Source organism: Bufo bufo, chromosome 5 (genome assembly GCF_905171765.1).
Source record: "Bufo bufo chromosome 5, aBufBuf1.1, whole genome shotgun sequence".
Lineage (NCBI taxonomy): Eukaryota > Metazoa > Chordata > Amphibia > Anura > Bufonidae > Bufo > Bufo bufo.
The window spans coordinates 362,746,489-362,766,037 of NC_053393.1; the positions used below are offsets into that span (position 1 = coordinate 362,746,489).

At 41.4% G+C, this 19,549-nt stretch overlaps 1 protein-coding gene across 3 annotated transcripts in view; it reads right to left on the reverse strand.

Annotated features, from left to right (window-relative positions):
• The window catches only part of LOC121001698, a 133,008-nt gene extending 113,736 nt beyond the window's left edge, over positions 1-19,272 (reverse strand). The window contains exons 1-3 of one of the 3 annotated variants that reach the window (XM_040432874.1): positions 19,220-19,272; positions 13,645-13,747; positions 6,713-6,788 (exon numbers count right to left, since the gene is read on the reverse strand). In XM_040432874.1, coding sequence (XP_040288808.1) covers positions 6,713-6,751 — 39 coding nt within the window. In that variant the 5' untranslated portion in view covers positions 6,752-6,788; positions 13,645-13,747; positions 19,220-19,272. Of the gene's footprint in view, positions 1-6,712; positions 6,789-13,644; positions 13,748-19,105 lie in introns of all 3 variants that reach the window. The other 2 variants (XM_040432875.1, XM_040432876.1) reach the window with 2 other exon arrangements.
• Between the last annotated feature and the right edge of the window lie 277 nt (positions 19,273-19,549).

Here is a 19,549-nt window from a genome sequence, read left to right on the forward strand (position 1 = left end):
TGCATGGACATGGTCATGTGATCACAGCCCAGAACAGGAGGTAGCAGCAATATAGGTAGAAATATATTACATATTTACAGCAACCATCATTAATGATTATTTTAATGGATGTTGCTGAGAGACGGAAAACCCCTTTAAGAGAATTCCACATGGATTTCAGTGTGGTATACCAAAATTGGTCATGTGAACATACCCTAATATTGTGACTTCCTCATGCCACCCAACCATAATGAACAGCAATATAAAAAGTTAACATATAATTTATGCCCAATGGTGTATTTTATAAAAATGAAACCTAAAAAACAAAACTCCCCAAAAATTGTGGCACTGCTGTTTTTCCATATATTATACTAAAAAAATACTTCTGTTCTGTAAAAACAAGCACTCGTACACCTGTCAATGCAAAAAAAAAAAAAAAAAAAGTTTAAACTCGTGGAAGGAAAGAATGGAAAAAAATCCTTATAGGGGTTTTCCAGGTTAATAGGATGAACATAGGATTTGGATAGGTCATCAGTATCAGATAGGAGATATTAAGCGTTCCCTGCGTAGTATTACTTAGCCTCATTCATTTCAATAGCAATGTAAGTCAAGTCATAATGCAAGACACCACCCAAGGACAGGTATGGTACTCTTTCACTGAGAAAGCAGCAATTTTTCTAATTTTTTATAACTTGTTAACCCCTAGCAGTTACATAAAAATTGGAAAAACCATCATGAATTTTTTTTTTTTTATTGGAGATTTTTTATTTATTATTTTAACAGACTCTTTATTGAAAGTTACAAAATAAAAAAAATAAAAAAAGATAAACTAAACATTGTGAGGCTTCTATATTAAAATAAATAGTAAACACCAATCCCATTATAAATGAGCTAGCAGATAGACACTTTGATAGAAAGTAGGTCTCAGGAGTAAAGCATGGAACTCCTTAACATAATAAAGACCATGAAAACACACACATTCAAACAGTCGCACACATACACCGTCACAACCCATTAAGAACCACTGACAATAGCCATTTGAGCTTAAATCCAATGATCCCAAATTTACAGAAAACGATCCAGGGCCCCTCTAGCTGCAAAGTTTATGTCCCCAGTGAGAAAGAGAAGTAGTCTTAGGGGACTTCAAGTTCAGGTTTTCCTAGCATACTGCAGCACATGAAGAGACATTTCCTCTCATATTTTGTAGAGTCAGAGACCAAACCCAGCAAAGTAATCATCGGAGAGCACACTCTAGGGAACTCCAATTGAGTTCAGGAAATGATTATGAATATCATGGCAGAACTGTTCCATAGAAGGACATGACCACACCATATAAAACAGAGAGCCTCTTTGTGCAATACACCTACTGCATTCAAAATACTGTAACTTAAAGGGGTTGTCCGGGTTCACAGCTGAACCCGGACATACCTCCATTTTCACCCCGGCAGCCCCCCTAACATGAGCATCGGAGCAGTTCATGCTCCGATGCTCTCCCTTGCCCTGCGCTAAATCGCGCAGGGCAAAGGCATTTCTTGGCGATCCGGTGACGTACCGGGGCTCTCCATGGGGCTGCCAGGAACCCCGGTGACGTCACCGGCACTGATGGGGGGGATTTAGCGCTGCCCTAGCCAGTAAAACAACTAGGGCAGCACTAAAGCCCGCCCATCAGAGCCGGTGACATCATCAAACACACTGCCGGGCGGAAGTTTCCGCCCGGCAGTGTGTTATTGAAAACAAAATAGACCTTGCCCTGCGCGATCTAACGCAGGGCAAGGGAGCGCATCGGAGCATGAGATGCTCCGATGCTAGCCTCAGGGGGGCTGCCGGGGTGAAAATAAGGGTATGTCCGGGTTCCCCTCTGAACTTTTTATTTAATAAAGGTTTGTTTGTTTTTACTTTTTTTTTTACCTCTTAATAGTCCCGCAAGGGGATTATAACAGGCAATCTTTTGACTGCTTTTATAATACAATGCACTATTCCCTATAGAGCAGGGATCAGCAACCTCCGGAACTCCAGCTTTTCTGAAACAACAACTCCCAACTTATCAGAAGGTCAAGGAGGCACACTTATAGATCATTGTGTGAAAGATGCATTTTTCCTGAAGATTTACATCCAACCACATAGGATTGAGGTGCTACTGTCTAGTCAGCAAATCAGTGGGTTAAATCACCATCACTAGTAATGGGACATGGTCAGAAATATCACACGGGCAGTAATCTGCTATACGATAACATATCGCAATTTGCAAATCCTCGACAGGAAGGATGATGAATGACAAGATTATTGTTGCAGGTCTAGGTGTAATCTTCTCCACACCACTACTAGAATACTGGCCTCTGCCTAATTGCTTAGGGTTATGATATGGGTTAAGTGAGGTCTCAATCTATCCCTAGAAGGGTCTAGAGTGGCAATTAAAATCTCCCAACAGAAAAAGAGGAGCAGCCAAGAGCACCAGCAACTTCCCCATGAGTTCATCAAGAACCTCTCTAGAGAAGGGAGGAGGGACATATATATCTCCCACTAAACAAAATCTAACACCTACATTTAAAAGAGAATATTTACTGCAGACATCTGCATGGACAGAGTTTAGTTGGAAAGGCAATGACTTGGCCACCAGAATTGATACCTCATGTGTAATTGGAGTATACAGCACAATATAAATATCCCACCCAAGGTCTCTTAAAGGGGTCGTCCAGGTTCAGAGCAGAATCCGAATATGTCCCTTTCTTCACCCAGGAGGCCCCTCTGAGTGGAGCATCGGAGCATTTCATGGTCCAATGCGATACAGCGCAGGGTAAGGGCCGTTTTGTTATTATTTTTACACTGCTGGGTGGAGGCTTTCTGGTGACGTCACTGGCACTAATGGGTGGGATTTAGAGCTGCTCTAGGCCGTTTTACAGGAAGCTGGGCAGACAGCTCAGGTGCGCAGGTATGAGTTACAGCAGGGATAGTTTCCCAGCGTCAGAGATCTGGCTTTATATCCGGCAGTATGTCAGGAGAGTCAGCCACCGATCGCAGTAGGCAGTCTCTGTTCACCTCAGTATCTCACAATGTATAAAACCCAGTGACAAATGGCACTGCACAAGTGTGCATAGAGCGGCGTCCACTCTTCACAGCAGACCAAACAGCCATTAGCCTTCTTTTATCTCAGCAATACAGTATGAAAAACATATATAACTTAGTCCATAATTCATCCAGTTGAATAAAGTCTAGCTTTGGATAACGTGCAATATACTTATCAAGTTTGTTGCATCGAGACTGTTCACACGGGGACAAGAAAGTTAACGTACTTACACGCTTGTGACATTTTGGGATTGATGCCACCTTCTCAAGCATGCGTGGTACTGATCCTGTATGTGTTTAAATACCAAAAGAATCTCCATATCACAAATCTTCAAAAATAGTACAAAACATATTTGATAAACATATGGACAAATACAAAATCAGATCAGTTAATATGTGCCTAATATACATATTGAATTATGATATCGTCATAATCACAAAGTATACTTATATACTATTGTGACAGTTTAACAAATCGCAGGTTGATCATCATGCCCCCCCATCTTAGATAGACGCAAAAATGTCTGTCTTTACATTGCACAGAGATGAAAACATATGACATTGCACTTAATCGGAAACTATAAAATTCAAACTAAGTTGTACATGTTTTTTGATACTATATTGCTGAGATAAAAGAAGGCAAATGGCTTAAGTACATGTGTTTCTTATTCTGTTTGGTCACCACAGTATCTCCACATAAGTGGCATTCACACAACCAAACTTTCGATCGACACCAAGTAGCTGAAAATAGGCGGTTAGATCAGCGTTAAAGAGGTTGTCCTGCCATTTATATTGATGACCTATCATCAGGATAGGTCATCTTTATCAGAATGGTGGGGATCTGACACCCCTGCTGATCAGCAGTTTAAAGAGGAGGCGATGCTCCACACAAGCACTGCTTCCTGTTCATTACACTGCCAGTTGTCTTGGAGGTGCAGTGTGATTACAACTACTCGCTCTTGAATGGAGCATGTACTTATAATTACACAACGCCACCGCTCCACAGGCAACGACATGTAGTTTAGTGAAGTGGAAGCAGCGCTCGCATGGAGTGATGCCTTCTCTTCAAACAGCTGATCGGCGATGGGGGGGGGGGGGTCGGATGTCAGACCCCCGCCGCTAAGATATTGATTATCTATCCTGACGATAGGTAACAAATTTAAATGGCAGGACAAGCCCTTTAAGTAGGCAGAAGTTCAGGATATAAGCAGGGTTCCATTCCTTACTCCATGAGCTCAAGGCCATGCCCCCTAGACTTAGAATGTATGTCTCAAATAAAAAAATAGTTGGTGCTCAACTCAAGGTGCATTAAAGGGAATGCCCCACAAAATATTCTACAGTTTTCAAGCCAGCACCTGGATATGAAAACTTTGATAATGGCATACAAGTAAAAATTTTGTATAGCTATTGAGTTATTCAATAACAAAGGATCTGTATAGCGCTGCCTGCTGATTGTTCTTTTTCTAACTTGTTTTTTTGCGGGACAAGTTGTACTTTCTAATGGCATCATTTAATATTGCTTACGATGTAGTGGGATACTAGAACAAATTCAAAATGGGGTGAAAGGGATTCACCTCAATGGGACAGCTGTATCCTATTCACTTGAATAGATGAAGCCGTCCCATTGAGGTGAAAGGGATATTGGAGCTGTAATTACATCTGCTGGCTTCTGCAATGTGGACGGTGAGCGGGTCAACAGTGAAGAGAACACAACGCAAATACGAGCACCGAGTTCTCTTCAAACAGCTGATGGGTGGGGGTGCCAGTAGTCGGACCCACCACCAATCTGATATTAGTGACCTATCCTGAGAATAGATCATAAATATTACAGAAATGGACATCCCCTTTAAATAGCTTTTCTGGAAAAGAACACTCCCCCATCGTATGTGACATTCAGAGAGCAAGTTTAGTGTATGATTGTCTAGGAGGGAGATAACAAGAATAGTCAAAGTCTACAGAAAAACTTGACAAGAGATCCACCTCCTCTCCCTACATGCTTCTTAACCCAGCCACCCTCTCCTCCTCAAACGCAAGCTAACGTGAGAGCTGCAAGTACAGTACATGCAACTCTCACTTCCACCTGCTCTAATACAGGCTAGATTGCAGCCAAGATTCTTGGCTTTATGGTTCAATAAGATTTTATTATTATTATTATCAATTACAATCATAAGAGAACATCCCAAATTGCAGTATACATACCGCATACAAAGATACATTGCGACATGCAATCATGAACAGCAGTACAGCATAAAGGACAAGGTATAAGCATGTATCTGTATCTGTATAGATTCTTGGCTTTAAAACAAAACCAAGATCACAGCTCCATTCTAGCCTACAAAGAGACCTTAGATGTGCCCCCCATTCTGCAGCTACATAACCTAAGCAGGGGTCGTTCAAAACAGTATTGCCCTTTTCTGCTTAAAGGGAGTCTGTCGTCAACCTGACCTGTTTTAAACCGATCACATAGTTTAGTGGGGCACAAAGACATGACACAGATGTTACCTTTGTTACGTTTTTCAGATCCTCCAAATTGCCAAAAAAAGTCATTTTTTATGATATGAGACACCCAAGTGCCCAGGGGCAGAGAGTTTGCTGAAAGCGCCCAAGTTCCCCTGCCTTACCCGCGCCTCAGTAAGTTCCAGCCAGCCCATTGACATCACGGCCAGTCCCGATTACGCATGTGCACTGCATCTCTCTGTGCCTCTGTCCACATTGGGCAGAAAACTGCGCATGCCCGGGCCTGGCGGTGATGTGCGAAGGGACTACACGGAAATATGACGTGCTGATCAGTTTTTAAAGGATAACTGTCATTTATTTATTTTTTTTGAGTATTGGATTGTGGTGATTAATATCTCCTTGGTGGCCCAATTTAAACTTTTCACTGTGTATTCAATTACCCCTTAATTCAACAGTATAGTTCCCTCTACTGCCTACTTTTACCTCTGCTTAAAATCAGGTTGGTATGCAGGTCCGTCCTCTGTGTTGAAGGACGGAGGACGCAGAAGCACGCAGCCTGCAAGGTCAGATTACTGACAGCCAGGGACTGTAAGTAAATGATTAAAGCCAGGTCCTCCCCAGCAGCTGATAACAGTGCCTGGGCTGTGTGCACTTCTCCCTGTCCCTGCGCTTGGCAGACGCTCCTCACTCAGCAGAGCTGGAGAAGGCAGAGTTGAAGCAGCGCACAACAGGGAAGGGAGATCTGCCATCTGCTCAGTGTATAAATGAAAGCAACATGTGGTAAGAGGACCCCTTTAGGGGGAAGGGCTCTGGTTACTGACACTTTTGGGGGGCTATTGTTACTGGCTAGTGAGGGCAGGGGGGGATTAGCCTCAGGGTGAGGGCAGTGGCGGCCATCTTAACTGAATAGTGAAATTGCAGTTTTATGCAGACTGGTTGCTAAGGGCTGAATCTTATTAAATATGGGGTAAGTCAGTCTAATAGTAACTGATTCTGGAATATCATGTTATTAGCAACTACATATATGAAAATTGAAATTAGGGTCTAAATGTGACAGTTATCCTATAAATAGGTATTCCAACTAGATGCCCGAGATTAAAAAATAAAAAACTGTTCAAGAAAGTAATTATGTGAAAATAACAAAAATTACCACAATTCACCAATCACATGACAAATTAAAACACCGAACGATGAATAAAAATAAACAACGTACTTCACAGACATAAAGTGGTTTATTCTGTTCTGCACTCATTTGTAGATCAAACCAAACTGAACCCAGCTAGGGAAGGCTGAAAGACAAAAACAAAGAAAAACACATTAGCATATAAGCCCTTCAGCTTCTTTGCATGTTTTTTGACCCCTTCAATAAGTGGACCACCACTGCTGTAAATACCATTAAAAGTATTTTCCAACACAGTACACTTATTACACATTCATAGGACAATGGTGAGGAGCAGTCTGAATAGAGCAGGTAGGTGAGAATTGTATTTTGTAGGCAAACTACCAGCATTAACATCAGATTGGCAAGGATATGACGCCTGGCACCCCCAGTTCTGTCCAGTGTGTAGTAGCCGTGCCAGCTTACTACAGCTTAGCTCCTGTTAATCTGAATGTAAGCTGAGCTGCATTAACCTGTTCCTGACTGCAAATGGACTATAAATCTCCAGGTGGTCGGAGCTTATCTCTAAATGGACGTTCTGAAATGTCCATTCAGAGATTGCAGCCTCACGCACGATTAGGGGGGCTCACTGTCAGTGACAGCAGGGCATCCCTGTATACACAGTGCTGAACAAGCGCTGCGTATACAGCTCAGGAAGCGATATGCCGATTTCTGTTCCGGCCCTGGTGGTCTTCCTGAGACTGCGATCAGCCCTGCAGTGAGACTGTACAGTGCTGTATACTGCTGTACAGTGTCTCCGGTTGCTGTATTGCTCCTGTAACTGTGGCTACTATGTCAGGAGAAATCAGCAATTTGCACCCCATCTGGTGAACGCCGTAAAAAATTTATAAATAAAAATGATGCCAAAACATCTACTTTTTCACGTCAGTTCACCTCCCAAAAAACATAATATCAAACAATCAAAAAGTCAGACATACCCCAAAATGGTACCAATGAAAACGTCACCTCATGCCGCAAAAAACGTGCCCTCACACAGGACCATCGGCAGAAAAAAAAAAAAAATGGGGCTCAAAAATGGCCAAATGCCCCTGCGTCTTATGGGGCGAATACTAATGAAGCGCTTCCATTTTGGAAGCGCTTCATTAGAACCGGAGAACCGGGAAGGATCTGTACTCACCGCTTCCTGGTCCTCCGCTCGGCTGTCTGCTGTGCAGGGCTGCGCATTATGTGACCACACTGTGCGCAGCCTTCACAGCTGACAGCCGAGAACCAGGAAGAAGAGAGAGAGCGCTGGTGGTGAGGAGCGGCAGCGTCCAGGAACAGGAGAGGTAAGTTTTTTTTTGTTTTTTTTATTTGCGCTGATAGCTGACATGGGGGGGCATGATGTCTGACATGGGGGCATGATGGCCGACATGGGGGGGCTGATGGCTGACATGGGGGGGCTGATGGCCGACATGGGGGGGCATGATGGCTGACATGGGGGGGGGGCATGATGGCTGACATGGGGGGGGGGGCATGATGGCTGACATGGGGGGGGGCATGATGGCTGACATGGGGGGCTGATCTGAGGCATTTGGGGTCTGATCTGAGGTCTGATTAACATTGGGGGTCTGATTGGGGCTGTAAGCTGAGGTCTGATTAACATTGGGGTTCTGATTGCTGGTCTGACCTGAGGTGTAATGGAAAATATTTTTTTCCTATTATCCTCCTCTAGAACCTAGGTGCGTCTTATGGGCAGGTGCGTCTTATAGGGTGAAAAATATGGGTATTTTATTATGCAAAAGTAGTAAAACATGAAAAAATTTATATAAACTGGTATCGCCATAATCATATCAACCTGCAGAATAAAGTTATCATATCATATATACCACATGATGAACATCATAAAAAAATAAAAACACTGACAAAATATTTTTTTGTCCATCTCACCTCACAAAAAATGAAATTAGAAAGCCAAATGTACCCCCCCAAATGGTCACAATAAAAACCACAGCTTGTCCTGCAAAATAAAGGCCCTCACATAGCTCAATGAAAAAAAAAAAAAAACATTATGGCCCTTAAAATTTATTTCAGCAAATTTCATGTTAGAAAATCCAGATGCAGCTTCTTCCCTTCTGAGCCCTGCCGTGTCCCCAAACCGCAGTTTATGCCCACAAATGGGTTGGTTTCTGTATTCATGAGAAAATTGGTAAAACATTGTGGAGTGATATTCTCTTTTTATACCTTGTGAAAAAAAGTTTGAGCCTAAAGCACAATTTTCTTGTAAAAAAAAAAATAATTCATGTATTTTTCACTTTCACAGCCAAGTGTTTATAAATTCGGTAAAGCACTTGTTGGGTCAAAGTACTCACTCCACCCGTTAAACATTGTTTGAGTGGTGTAGTTTCCAAAATGTGGACACTTTTGGGGGGTTTACATTGTAGGGGTTCCTCAGGGTCTCTTCAGATGCAACATGGCGACCAATGACCATTCCAGCACAAACTGCCTTCCAAAAACCACATGACGCTCCTTGCCTTCTGAGCCCTGTCATGTGCTCATACAGCATGAAAACATATGGGGTGTTTCTGTAAACTGCAGAATCAGGATAATAAATATTGAGGTCTGTTTTGCTATTAACCCTTGCTGTGTTAAAGGAAAAAAATGGATTAAAATGGAATCTGCAAAAAAGTGAATTTTTTTCAATTTCACCTCCATTTTCCTTTAAATTCTTGTGGAACACCTAAAGGGTTAACAATATTTCTAAAATCTGTTTTAAAAAAATGGAGGAGTTTCTATAATAAAGGTCATTTATGGGTGGTTTCTATTATGTAAGCCCCATAAAGTGACTTCAAATCTGAATTGGTTCTTAACCCCTTAAGGACTCAGCCCTATTTCACCTTAAGGATCAGGCCATTTTTTGCAAATCTGACCAGTGTCACTTTAAGTGCTGATAACTTTAAAACGCTTTGACTTATCCAAGCTATTCTGAGATTGTTTTTTCGTGACATATGTACTTCATGACACTGGTAAAATGAAGTCAAAAAAATTCTTTTTTATTTATAAAAAAATAGCAAATTTACCAATAATTTGAAAAAAAAATTCAAATTTCCAAGTTTCAATTTCTCTACTTCTATAACACATAGTAATACCTCCGAAAATAGTTATTACTTTACATTCCCCATTTTATTGGCACTATTTTGGGGTGCGTGTGACTTTTTGATCGCTTGCTATTACACTTTTTGTGATGTAAGGTGACAAAAAATTGTTTATTTAGCACAGTTTTTATTTTAAATTTTTTACGGTGTTCATCTGAGTGGTTAGGTCATGTGATATTTTTATAGAGCCGGTCGATACGGACGCGGCGATACCTAATATGTATACTTTCTTTTTATTTATGTAAGTTTTACACAATAATATAATTTTTGAAACAAAAAAAAAATCATGTTTTAGTGTCTCCATATTCTGAGAGCCATAGTTTTTCAGTTTTTGGGCGATTATCTTAGGTAGGGTCTCATTTTTTGCGGGATGAGATGACGGTTTGATTGGCACTATTTTGGAGTGCATATGACTTTTTGCTCGCTTGCTATTATACTTTTTGTGATGTAAGGTGACAAAAAATGGTTTATTTAGCACAGTTTTTATTTTTTATTTTTTATGGTGTTCATCTGAAAGGTTAGCTCATGTGATATTTATATAGAGCCGGTCGATACAAACGCGGCGATACCAAATATGTATACATTTTTTTAATTTATGTAAGTTTTACACAATAACAGCTTTTTTCAAACAAAAAAAATGATGTTTTAGTGTCTCCATATTCTGAGCCATAGTTTTTTTATTTTTTGGGCGATTGTCTCAGGTAGGGGCTCATTTTTTGCGGGATGAGGTGACGGTTAGATTGGTATTTTGGTGGGCAAACGCCTTTTTGATCGCTTGCTGTTGTACTTTTTGTGATGTAAGGTGACAAAAAAATTGTTTGTTTAGCACAGTTTTTATTTTTTACGGTGTTCATCTGAGGGGTTAGGTCATGTGATATCTTTATAGAGCCGGTCGATACGGACGCGGCGATACCTAATATGTATACTCCCCCCCCCCCTATTTTTTACCAATTTTTTTTTACTTTATTTGGGGAAAATGACGTTTTTGTTTATTTTTACTTGAAACTTTTCTTTTAATTTTTTTGGGGGAAAACTTTTTTTTTCAACTTTTTTTTTTGTCCCACTTTGGGGGTATATTCCTTTACAATGCATTTCAATACTTCTGTATTGGAATGCATTGGCTGTATGAGTAATACTGTGTGTATTACTCATACAGCTTCCGGAGCCTGTGAGATCCAGGGGGCTGGATCTCACAGGCTGTTCACCGGAAAGCAGCGCATATGCCTCAGGAAGGCATCGCGCTGCCTTCCATGCCATCGGGACCCCCCACAGCCCCATGGGGACCCGATGGCACCGCCACCGCACCAGGTAAAAGCCGCAAGTCTGAATTGACCTGCGGTTTGCGGCGATCGCCGACACGGGGGGGTCACGGGACCCCCCCGCGCATTTAGCCGAGGTGCCTGCTCAATGATTTGAGCAGGCACCTTGTTCCGATCACCGCCCGCCGGGCGGCGGTGATCAGAACAACACATGATGTACCGGTACGTCATGTGTCCCTAAGGGGTTAAAAAAGTTGATTTGGGAAATCTTCTTGAAAATTTTCAAAATTGCTTCTAAAAAAAAATGACATTACCAAATGATGCCAACATAAAGTAGACATATGGGGAATGTCAATAACTATTTTATGAGGTGTCACTATGCGTCTTAAAAGCAGAAATATTCAAATTTAGAAAATGCTACAAAATTTTCAGTAAATTTGATATTTTTATTAAATAAAGGTAAAACATATTGACTTAAATTCACCACTTACATGAAGTACAATGTGTCATGAGAAAACAATCTCAGAATGGATTGAATAGGTAAAACCGTTGCAAAGTTAGTACCACATAAAGTGACACATGTCAGATTCACAAAATTAGTGTCACGGTCCCTTCAGGTGACTGATGTCAGGGAATCAAGTAGATTGGCGGAGCGTGGAGGAATCTAACAGCCTCCTTGATTTCTCTGTATTCAGTGTTGATAGGGTTAATGACCACTTACCTTTTCTCAGCTGTTGCTCAGTGGTCATCACTTCTACCCTTTATAGTCTGACACTACCCTTCTGACTATGCGGTAGATAGCGTCATTTGGGTTTGGCTGAGCTGGTGTGAGTTTGTCTCTGGTGTTCCTGCTCGTCTGTCTCTACAGAAGTAAAGTGTTGCGTTTGTTATATTCCCTGTTGTTTGTATCTGGGCCTGAGACAGAGACTTCCATTCGTCCATCTGGGGAGGAATGGGTTGTCTCTGGTCCTAACCTTTTCCAGGGCCTTATAGGGATATAAAGGCTTAGGTATCCTGCATATGAATATCCCTACCTTCAGGGTCTATTCATATTGATAGGAAGTCAGGGCCCGGGTTAGGGTTGTCTAGGAGGTGACCTGTTTCTTCCCTAGTTTTCAGGCCCAGTTACTGTTCGTCTTCCCTCCTGTGTTCAGTGAGTTTCCCCCCCCCCACACCGATTGTGACAATTAAGCTTGGTGAGGAAGGGGGGATAAACGGCCTGGTCAGGAAGTGGTTAAATTGTCAAGGCCACTATACAGTGGACAGAGCTTTCTGCTTCTGATTCCATCCACTGAGTTCTGAAGATCAATATCTAGAAACCACAGAAAGTAAAGGGGCACTATTCTGACAATGGGGAGGGGGTGCCAGAGTCCTATCATCACAGGGAACATTGGCCTTGCTAATAAAAAACACAAATTACTTGAGCATTGTACGAATCACCGGGAATGTGACCAGTTTGGATTCACATGTACCGATCAATAATATACCATAATAATAGTTACTATCACAAAAATAATTAGTTTGATCATACATACAGAACAAACCGTATTTTTCACCCTATAAGACGTACTTCCCCCCCCCCTCCCCCCAGAAGTGGGGGAAAAATGGCAGTGCGTCTAATGGGGTGAATGCTGCAATTTACACTGATACACCGCCGCCGCGATGCTGCACAGCGTGGCCAGCGGGTGTGCCAGCGGGTGTATCAGCGGGGAGGGAGGAGGGGCCGGCATCTGATTTTGTAATGGCAGCAGGGCCCGGTGCAGTCACTGTATTCTATTACACCAGGCCCTGCTCACTGTAGTAATCATATCTAACCTGTAGGCAATGTTAAGCTATAGAAATCATGTGCAATCCAGCCTGTAGCACTTACTACAATCTTCTATAGCAGGCAGGAGGCCGGCCGGGCAGGCGGACGGCAGTGTAACTCACTACGTCACGCACCTGCTCCTCTCACTTTATGAATGAAGCAGGCAGCCCAGGCGCTTGACGTAGTGAGTTACGCTGCTGCCGCCCGCCCGGCCTCCTGCCTGTTACGGAAGATTGTAGTAAGTACTACAGGCTGGATTGCACATGATTTCTATAGTTAAACATTGCCTAGAGGTTAGATATGATTACTACAGTGAGTGGGGCCCGGTATAATAGAATACATACAATGACTGCACCGGGCCCCGCTGCCATTACAAAACCAGATGCCGACCCCCACCCCCTGTATTGCGGGTCATTCACTACACAGGGACACTGTTATGGGGGGGGCTCTGTGGATGACATATAGCATAAGATGCTATATATGTGCCATCCACAGATGCCCCCATAACAATGTCAGCCACAGACCACCATTAGTTTAAAACCCACCAAAAGCACACCTTTTGGTTCAAAATATATTTTTTCTTATTTTCCTCCTCAAAAACCTAGGTTCGTCGTATGGGCCGATGCGTCTTATAGGGCTAAAAATACGGTACTGACTATAAAATGGAAAAAATGCCCGACATATATTGTTCATGCCTGTTTATACCAAAGATTCTGTAACGAGTAGTGTGTGAAACCTTTGTATGAACAATTTGTAAACTTTTGATTGGATCTTCTAATAAAAAGATGTTTAAAAAAAATAAAAATTTAAAAATACAGTACTTACCAGCACTAGGTAGAGAACGTCCCAGCAGAGGCAGAATATTGCTGGCACATAGATATGACTGCAGCACGCTGGTTATACTCAACACCTAAATGGTAAAGAGCAGCTGCAGGGAAAGGGGTGAAGCATAATATAAAATTATATTAGTATTTATTTCATTTCTATTCAATATATTAACACAATTACTGTATGAGGATTATCTATGACATTTTTTTTCTTTTGACACACTGAACAAAAAATGTAAATCCTATAAGCCTCCTGTGATATCATAAGGGAGTTGTCTGGCCTAGAAGCCGACCAACCAAATACTCAAAACCTCACCTGTCCACAGACACCACCAGACTGAAAGTGGCCTGGTTCTGCGACCACTGTGTACATCCAAGTGCATAGGACACAAATTCTTAATCATCTAATAAGGGTGCATCCACAGGACTGTATTTTTTTGGTCCGCATCCGTTCCACAATTTTACAAAACGGGTGCGGGCCCATTAATTTCAATGAGACCGGAAAAGATGGCATTTTCTATTATAGGTGCGGTCCGCAAATTACGGAACGCACACGGACGGTTTCAGTGTTTTGCGGATCCGCAATTTGCGTAACGCAAAACACTTATAGTGTGCACCATGTCACCTGCAATGTTTTGGGAGACTCGCCCCTTTTCTCAGGGCAGGTCTTAGGTTACATAGCACGCTGTGCGGAAAGACCTTTTGGCGCCAACAATGTGCCAGATCACCTTCCCAGACACACATCTCAACAGCCATTATAGGGAATTAAAATATATTTATCTCGTAGCTTCAATTTTAAAATGTAAATTAATTTTATGAAGAAAAGAGAAAAAAAAAATACACAGCTAACCCCTTCAGTACCCAAGCAATTTTCACCTTCCTCCACAGGCCAAATTTTGGAAATCTGACATTGTGTCACTTTATGTGGTAATAACTTTGGAACACTTTTAGTTATCCAAGCCATTCTGAGACTGTTTTCCTGTGACACATTGTACTTTATAATAGTGGTAAATTTGAGTCCACATAAATCACCTGTATTTATAAAAACATAAAAAATAAAAATTCCCGAAAATGGGGAAAAATTTGCAATTTTCAAAATCTGAATCTCTCTGCTTTTAAGGCAGATAGTGATACCTCACAAAATAGTTATTACTTTACATCCCCCATATGTCTACTTTATGTTTAAATAATTTTGTAAATTTTATTTTTTTAAGATCCTAAAATTCCAAAACCCACTTTTTAAGCACCAATTCAGTTATGAAGTCACTTTGTGGGACTTACATAATAGGAACCACCCATACATGACGCCTTTTTAGAAACTACACCGTTCAAGTTATTCAAAACTGATTTTACAAACTTTGTTAAACCTTTAGGTGTTCCACAAAAATTAAAGGAAAATGGAGATTTTCCATTTTAACCACTTGACATCTGGACCATTTCCCCCTTTCTGACAGAGCCATTTTTTGCAAATCTGACATATGTCACTTTATGAGATAATAACGTTAATACACTTTTACTTAACCAGGCCATTCTGAGACTGTTTTCTCATCACATATTTTACTTCATGACAGTGGTAAAATTTAGTAAAAAAAAATTCATTTTTAATTGTAAAAAAATACCAAATGTACCAAAAATTTGGAAAAACTTGCAAATTTCTATTTCTCTATTTTTATAATAGATAGTAATACCTCCAAAAATAGTTATTACTTTACATTCCCCATATGTCTACTTCATGTTTGGGTAATTTTGTGAATGTCATTTTATTTTTTGGGGACGTTAGAAGGCTTAGAAGTTTAGAAGCAAATCTTGACATTTTTCAGAAAATTTCCAAAACCCACTTTTTAAGGACCAGTTCAGGTCTGAAGTCACTTTGTGAGGTTTACATAATAGAAAGCACCCAAAAATGACCCCATTTTAGAAACTACACCCTTCAAGGTATTCAAAACAGATTTTACAAACTTTGTTAACCCTTTAGGTGTTCCACAAGAATTAATGGAAAATGGAGATGAAATTTCAGAATTTCAATTTTTTGGCAGATATTTCCATTTTAATAATTTTTTTCCACTAACAAAGCAAGGGTTAACAGCCAAACAAAACTCAATATTTATTGCCCTGATTCTGTAATTTACAGAAACACCCCATATGTGGTCGTAAACTACTGTACGGCCACACGGCAGGGCGCAGAAGGAAAGGAATGCCATATGGTTTTTGGAAGGCAGATTTTGCTGGACAGGTTTTTTGACACCATGTCCCATTTAAAGCCCCCCTGATGCACCCCTACAGTAGAAACTCCCAAAAAATGACCCCATTTTGGAAACTACGGGATAAGGTGGCAGTTTTGTTAGTACTATTTTAGGGTACATGTGATTTTTGGTTTCTCTATATTACACTTTTTGTGAGGCAAGGAAACAAAAAAAAAAAGCTGTTTTTATTTTTTGCTATTCACAATGTTCATCTGACAGGTTATATTATGTGATATTTTTATACAGCAGGTTGTTATGGACGCGGCGATACCAAATATGTATACTTTTTTTTATTTATTCAAGTTTTACACAATATCATCATTTTTTAAACTAAAAAAAAAACATTTTAGTGTCTCTATAGTCTGAGAGCCATAGTTTTTTTTATTTTCTGGGCGATTGTCTTATCTAGGGTATCATTTTTGAGATGACGGTTTGAGTGGCACAAATCAATTGATTACACATTTTGTGATGTAAGGTGACAAAAAATGGCCTTTTTTACACCGTTTTTGTTTTTTTACGGTGTTCACCTGAGAGATTAGGTCATGTGATATTTTTATAGAGCTGGTTGTTACGGACGCGGTGATACCTAATATGTATACTTTTATATTTACTTAACTTTTACACAATAACAGCATTTTTTAAACCAAAATTATATTTTAGTGTCTTCATATTCTGAGAGCCATATTTTTTTTATTTTTTTGGGGCGATTCTCTTAGGTAGGGGCTCTTTGTTTGTGGGATGAGGTGATCGCTTGGTGTTGCACTTTTAGTGATGTAAAGTGACAAAAAAGTGGGGGGTTTTTAGCACAGTTTAAAAATTTTTTTTTATGGTATTCACCTGAGAGGTTAGGTCATGTTATATGTTTATAGAGCAGGTCTTTACGGACGTGGCAATACCTAATATGTATACTTTATATATTTTTTTTTTTAAGTTTTACACAATAATATCATTTTTGAAACAAAACAAAAAAACATGTTTTAGTGTCTCCATAGTCTGAGAGCCATAGTTTTTTTTTTTGGGCGATTGTCTTAGGTAGAGTAGAATTTTTGCAGGATGAGATGACGGTTTGATTGGCACTATTTTGGGGTGCATATGACTTTTTGATCGCTTGCTATTACACTTTTTGTGATGTAAGGTGACAAATCATGGCTGACATGTCAGTAAGCGGCTGACATTACTAGATGATGCTAGAAGGCACACACATGTCAGTAACCGGCTGACATTACTAGATGATGCTAGGAGGCACACACATGTCAGTAAGCGGCTGACATTACTAGATGATGCCAGGAGGCACACAGATGTCAGTAAACGGCTGACATTACTAGATGATGCCAGGAGGCACACACATGTCTGTAAGCAGCTGACATTACTAGATGATGCCAGGAGGCACACATGTCAGTAAGCAGCTGACATTACTAGATGATGCTAGGAGGCACACATGTCAGTAAGCAGCTGACATTACTAGATGATGCTAGAAGGCACACATGTCAGTAAGCAGCTGACATTACTAGATGATGCTAGGAGGCACACATGTCAGTAAGCAGCTGACATTACTAGATGATGCTAGGAGGCACACACATGTCAGTAAGCGGCTGATATTACTAGATGGTGCTAGGAGGCACACATGTCAGTAACCGGCTGACATTACTAGATGATGCTAGGAGGCACACATGTCAGTAACCGGCTGATATTACTAGATGATGCTAGGAGGCACACATGTCAGTAAGCAGCTGATATTACTAGATGATGCTAGGAGGCACACACATGTCAGTAACCGGCTGACATTACTAGATGATGCTAGGAGGCACACATGTCAGTAAGCAGCTGATATTACTAGATGATGCTAGGAGGCACACATGTCAGTAACCGGCTGATATTACTAGATGATGCTAGGAGGCACACATGTCAGTAAGCAGCTGATATTACTAGATGATGATAGGAGGCACACACATGTCAGTAACCGGCTGACATTACTAGATGATGCTAGGAGGCACACATGTCAGTAAGCGCCTGATATTACTAGATGATGCTAGGAGGCACACATGTCAGTAACCGGCTGACATTACTAGATGATGCTAGGAGGCACACATGTCAGTAAGCAGCTGATATTACTAGATGATGCTAGGAGGCACACATGTCAGTAAGCAGCTGATATTACTAGATGATGCTAGGAGGCACACACATGTCAGTAACCGGCTGACATTACTAGATGATGCTAGGAGGCACACATGTCAGTAAGCGCCTGATATTACTAGATGATGCTAGGAGGCACACATGTCAGTAACCGGCTGATATTACTAGATGATGCTAGGAGGCACACATGTCAGTAACCGGCTGACATTACTAGATGATGCTAGGAGGCACACATGTCAGTAACCGGCTGATATTACTAGATGATGCTAGGAGGCACACATGTCAGTAAGCAGCTGATATTACTAGATGATGCTAGGAGGCACACATGTCAGTAAGCGCCTGATATTACTAGATGATGCTAGGAGGTACACATGTCAGTAAGCGGCTGATATTACTAGATGATGCTAGGAGGCACACATGTCAGTAAGCGCCTGATATTACTAGATGATGCTAGGAGGCACACATGTCAGTAACCGGCTGACATTACTAGATGATGCTAGGAGGCACACATGTCAGTAACCGGCTGACATTACTAGATGATGCTAGGAGGCACACATGTCAGTAAGCAGCTGATATTACTAGATGATGCTAGGAGGCACACATGTCAGTAACCGGCTGACATTACTAGATGATGCTAGGAGGCACACATGTCAGTAACCGGCTGATATTACTAGATGATGCTAGGAGGCACACATGTCAGTAACCGGCTGATATTACTAGATGATGCTAGGAGGCACACATGTCAGTAAGCAGCTGATATTACTAGATGATGCTAGGAGGCACACACATGTCAGTAACCGGCTGACATTACTAGATGATGCTAGGAGGCACACATGTCAGTAAGCGGCTGATATTACTAGATGATGCTAGGAGGCACACACATGTCAGTAACCGGCTGATATTACTAGATGATGCTAGGAGGCACACATGTCAGTAACCGGCTGACATTACTAGATGATGCTAGGAGGCACACATGTCAGTAACCGGCTGATATTACTAGATGATGCTAGGAGGCACACATGTCAGTAAGCAGCTGACATTACTAGATGATAAGCAGCAGAGCTGGCGGCCGCGGCTATTTACCAGATTCTGACTAGAACATGGCGCCTCAGCAGTGCTGTGTTCTCGCCCGGTTCACTATTTCCCTGTACATATAAGTGAAGACGACTCCCACCTTGCTATCCGGATTCTCCTCACCTAGTGTTTATTAAGCCTCCATACACTCCATGCGACCCCTGTCGTCACTTCCGGGATGTGACGTATCAGAGACGGCGGCCAGTGTGCTGAGGACCGAGGAAAACCTGTTCTGGATCTGTGGGAGTGGTGACAGCGAGCTGTGGACTGGGTGTATCGTGCGACGGGGTGCTCTCCAGTCACTTCTACCGTTTTTGAGAGTTGTTTTTTTTAAACTAGAAAACACAGCAGGATTTTAAAATCTCCCCCACACACAGAGCGGTATACTGCTTCTGGAACCTCTGTTTTGCCTCCATGGGGTCCACTGTTTTCTTCACTACCTTTAGGTCCCTG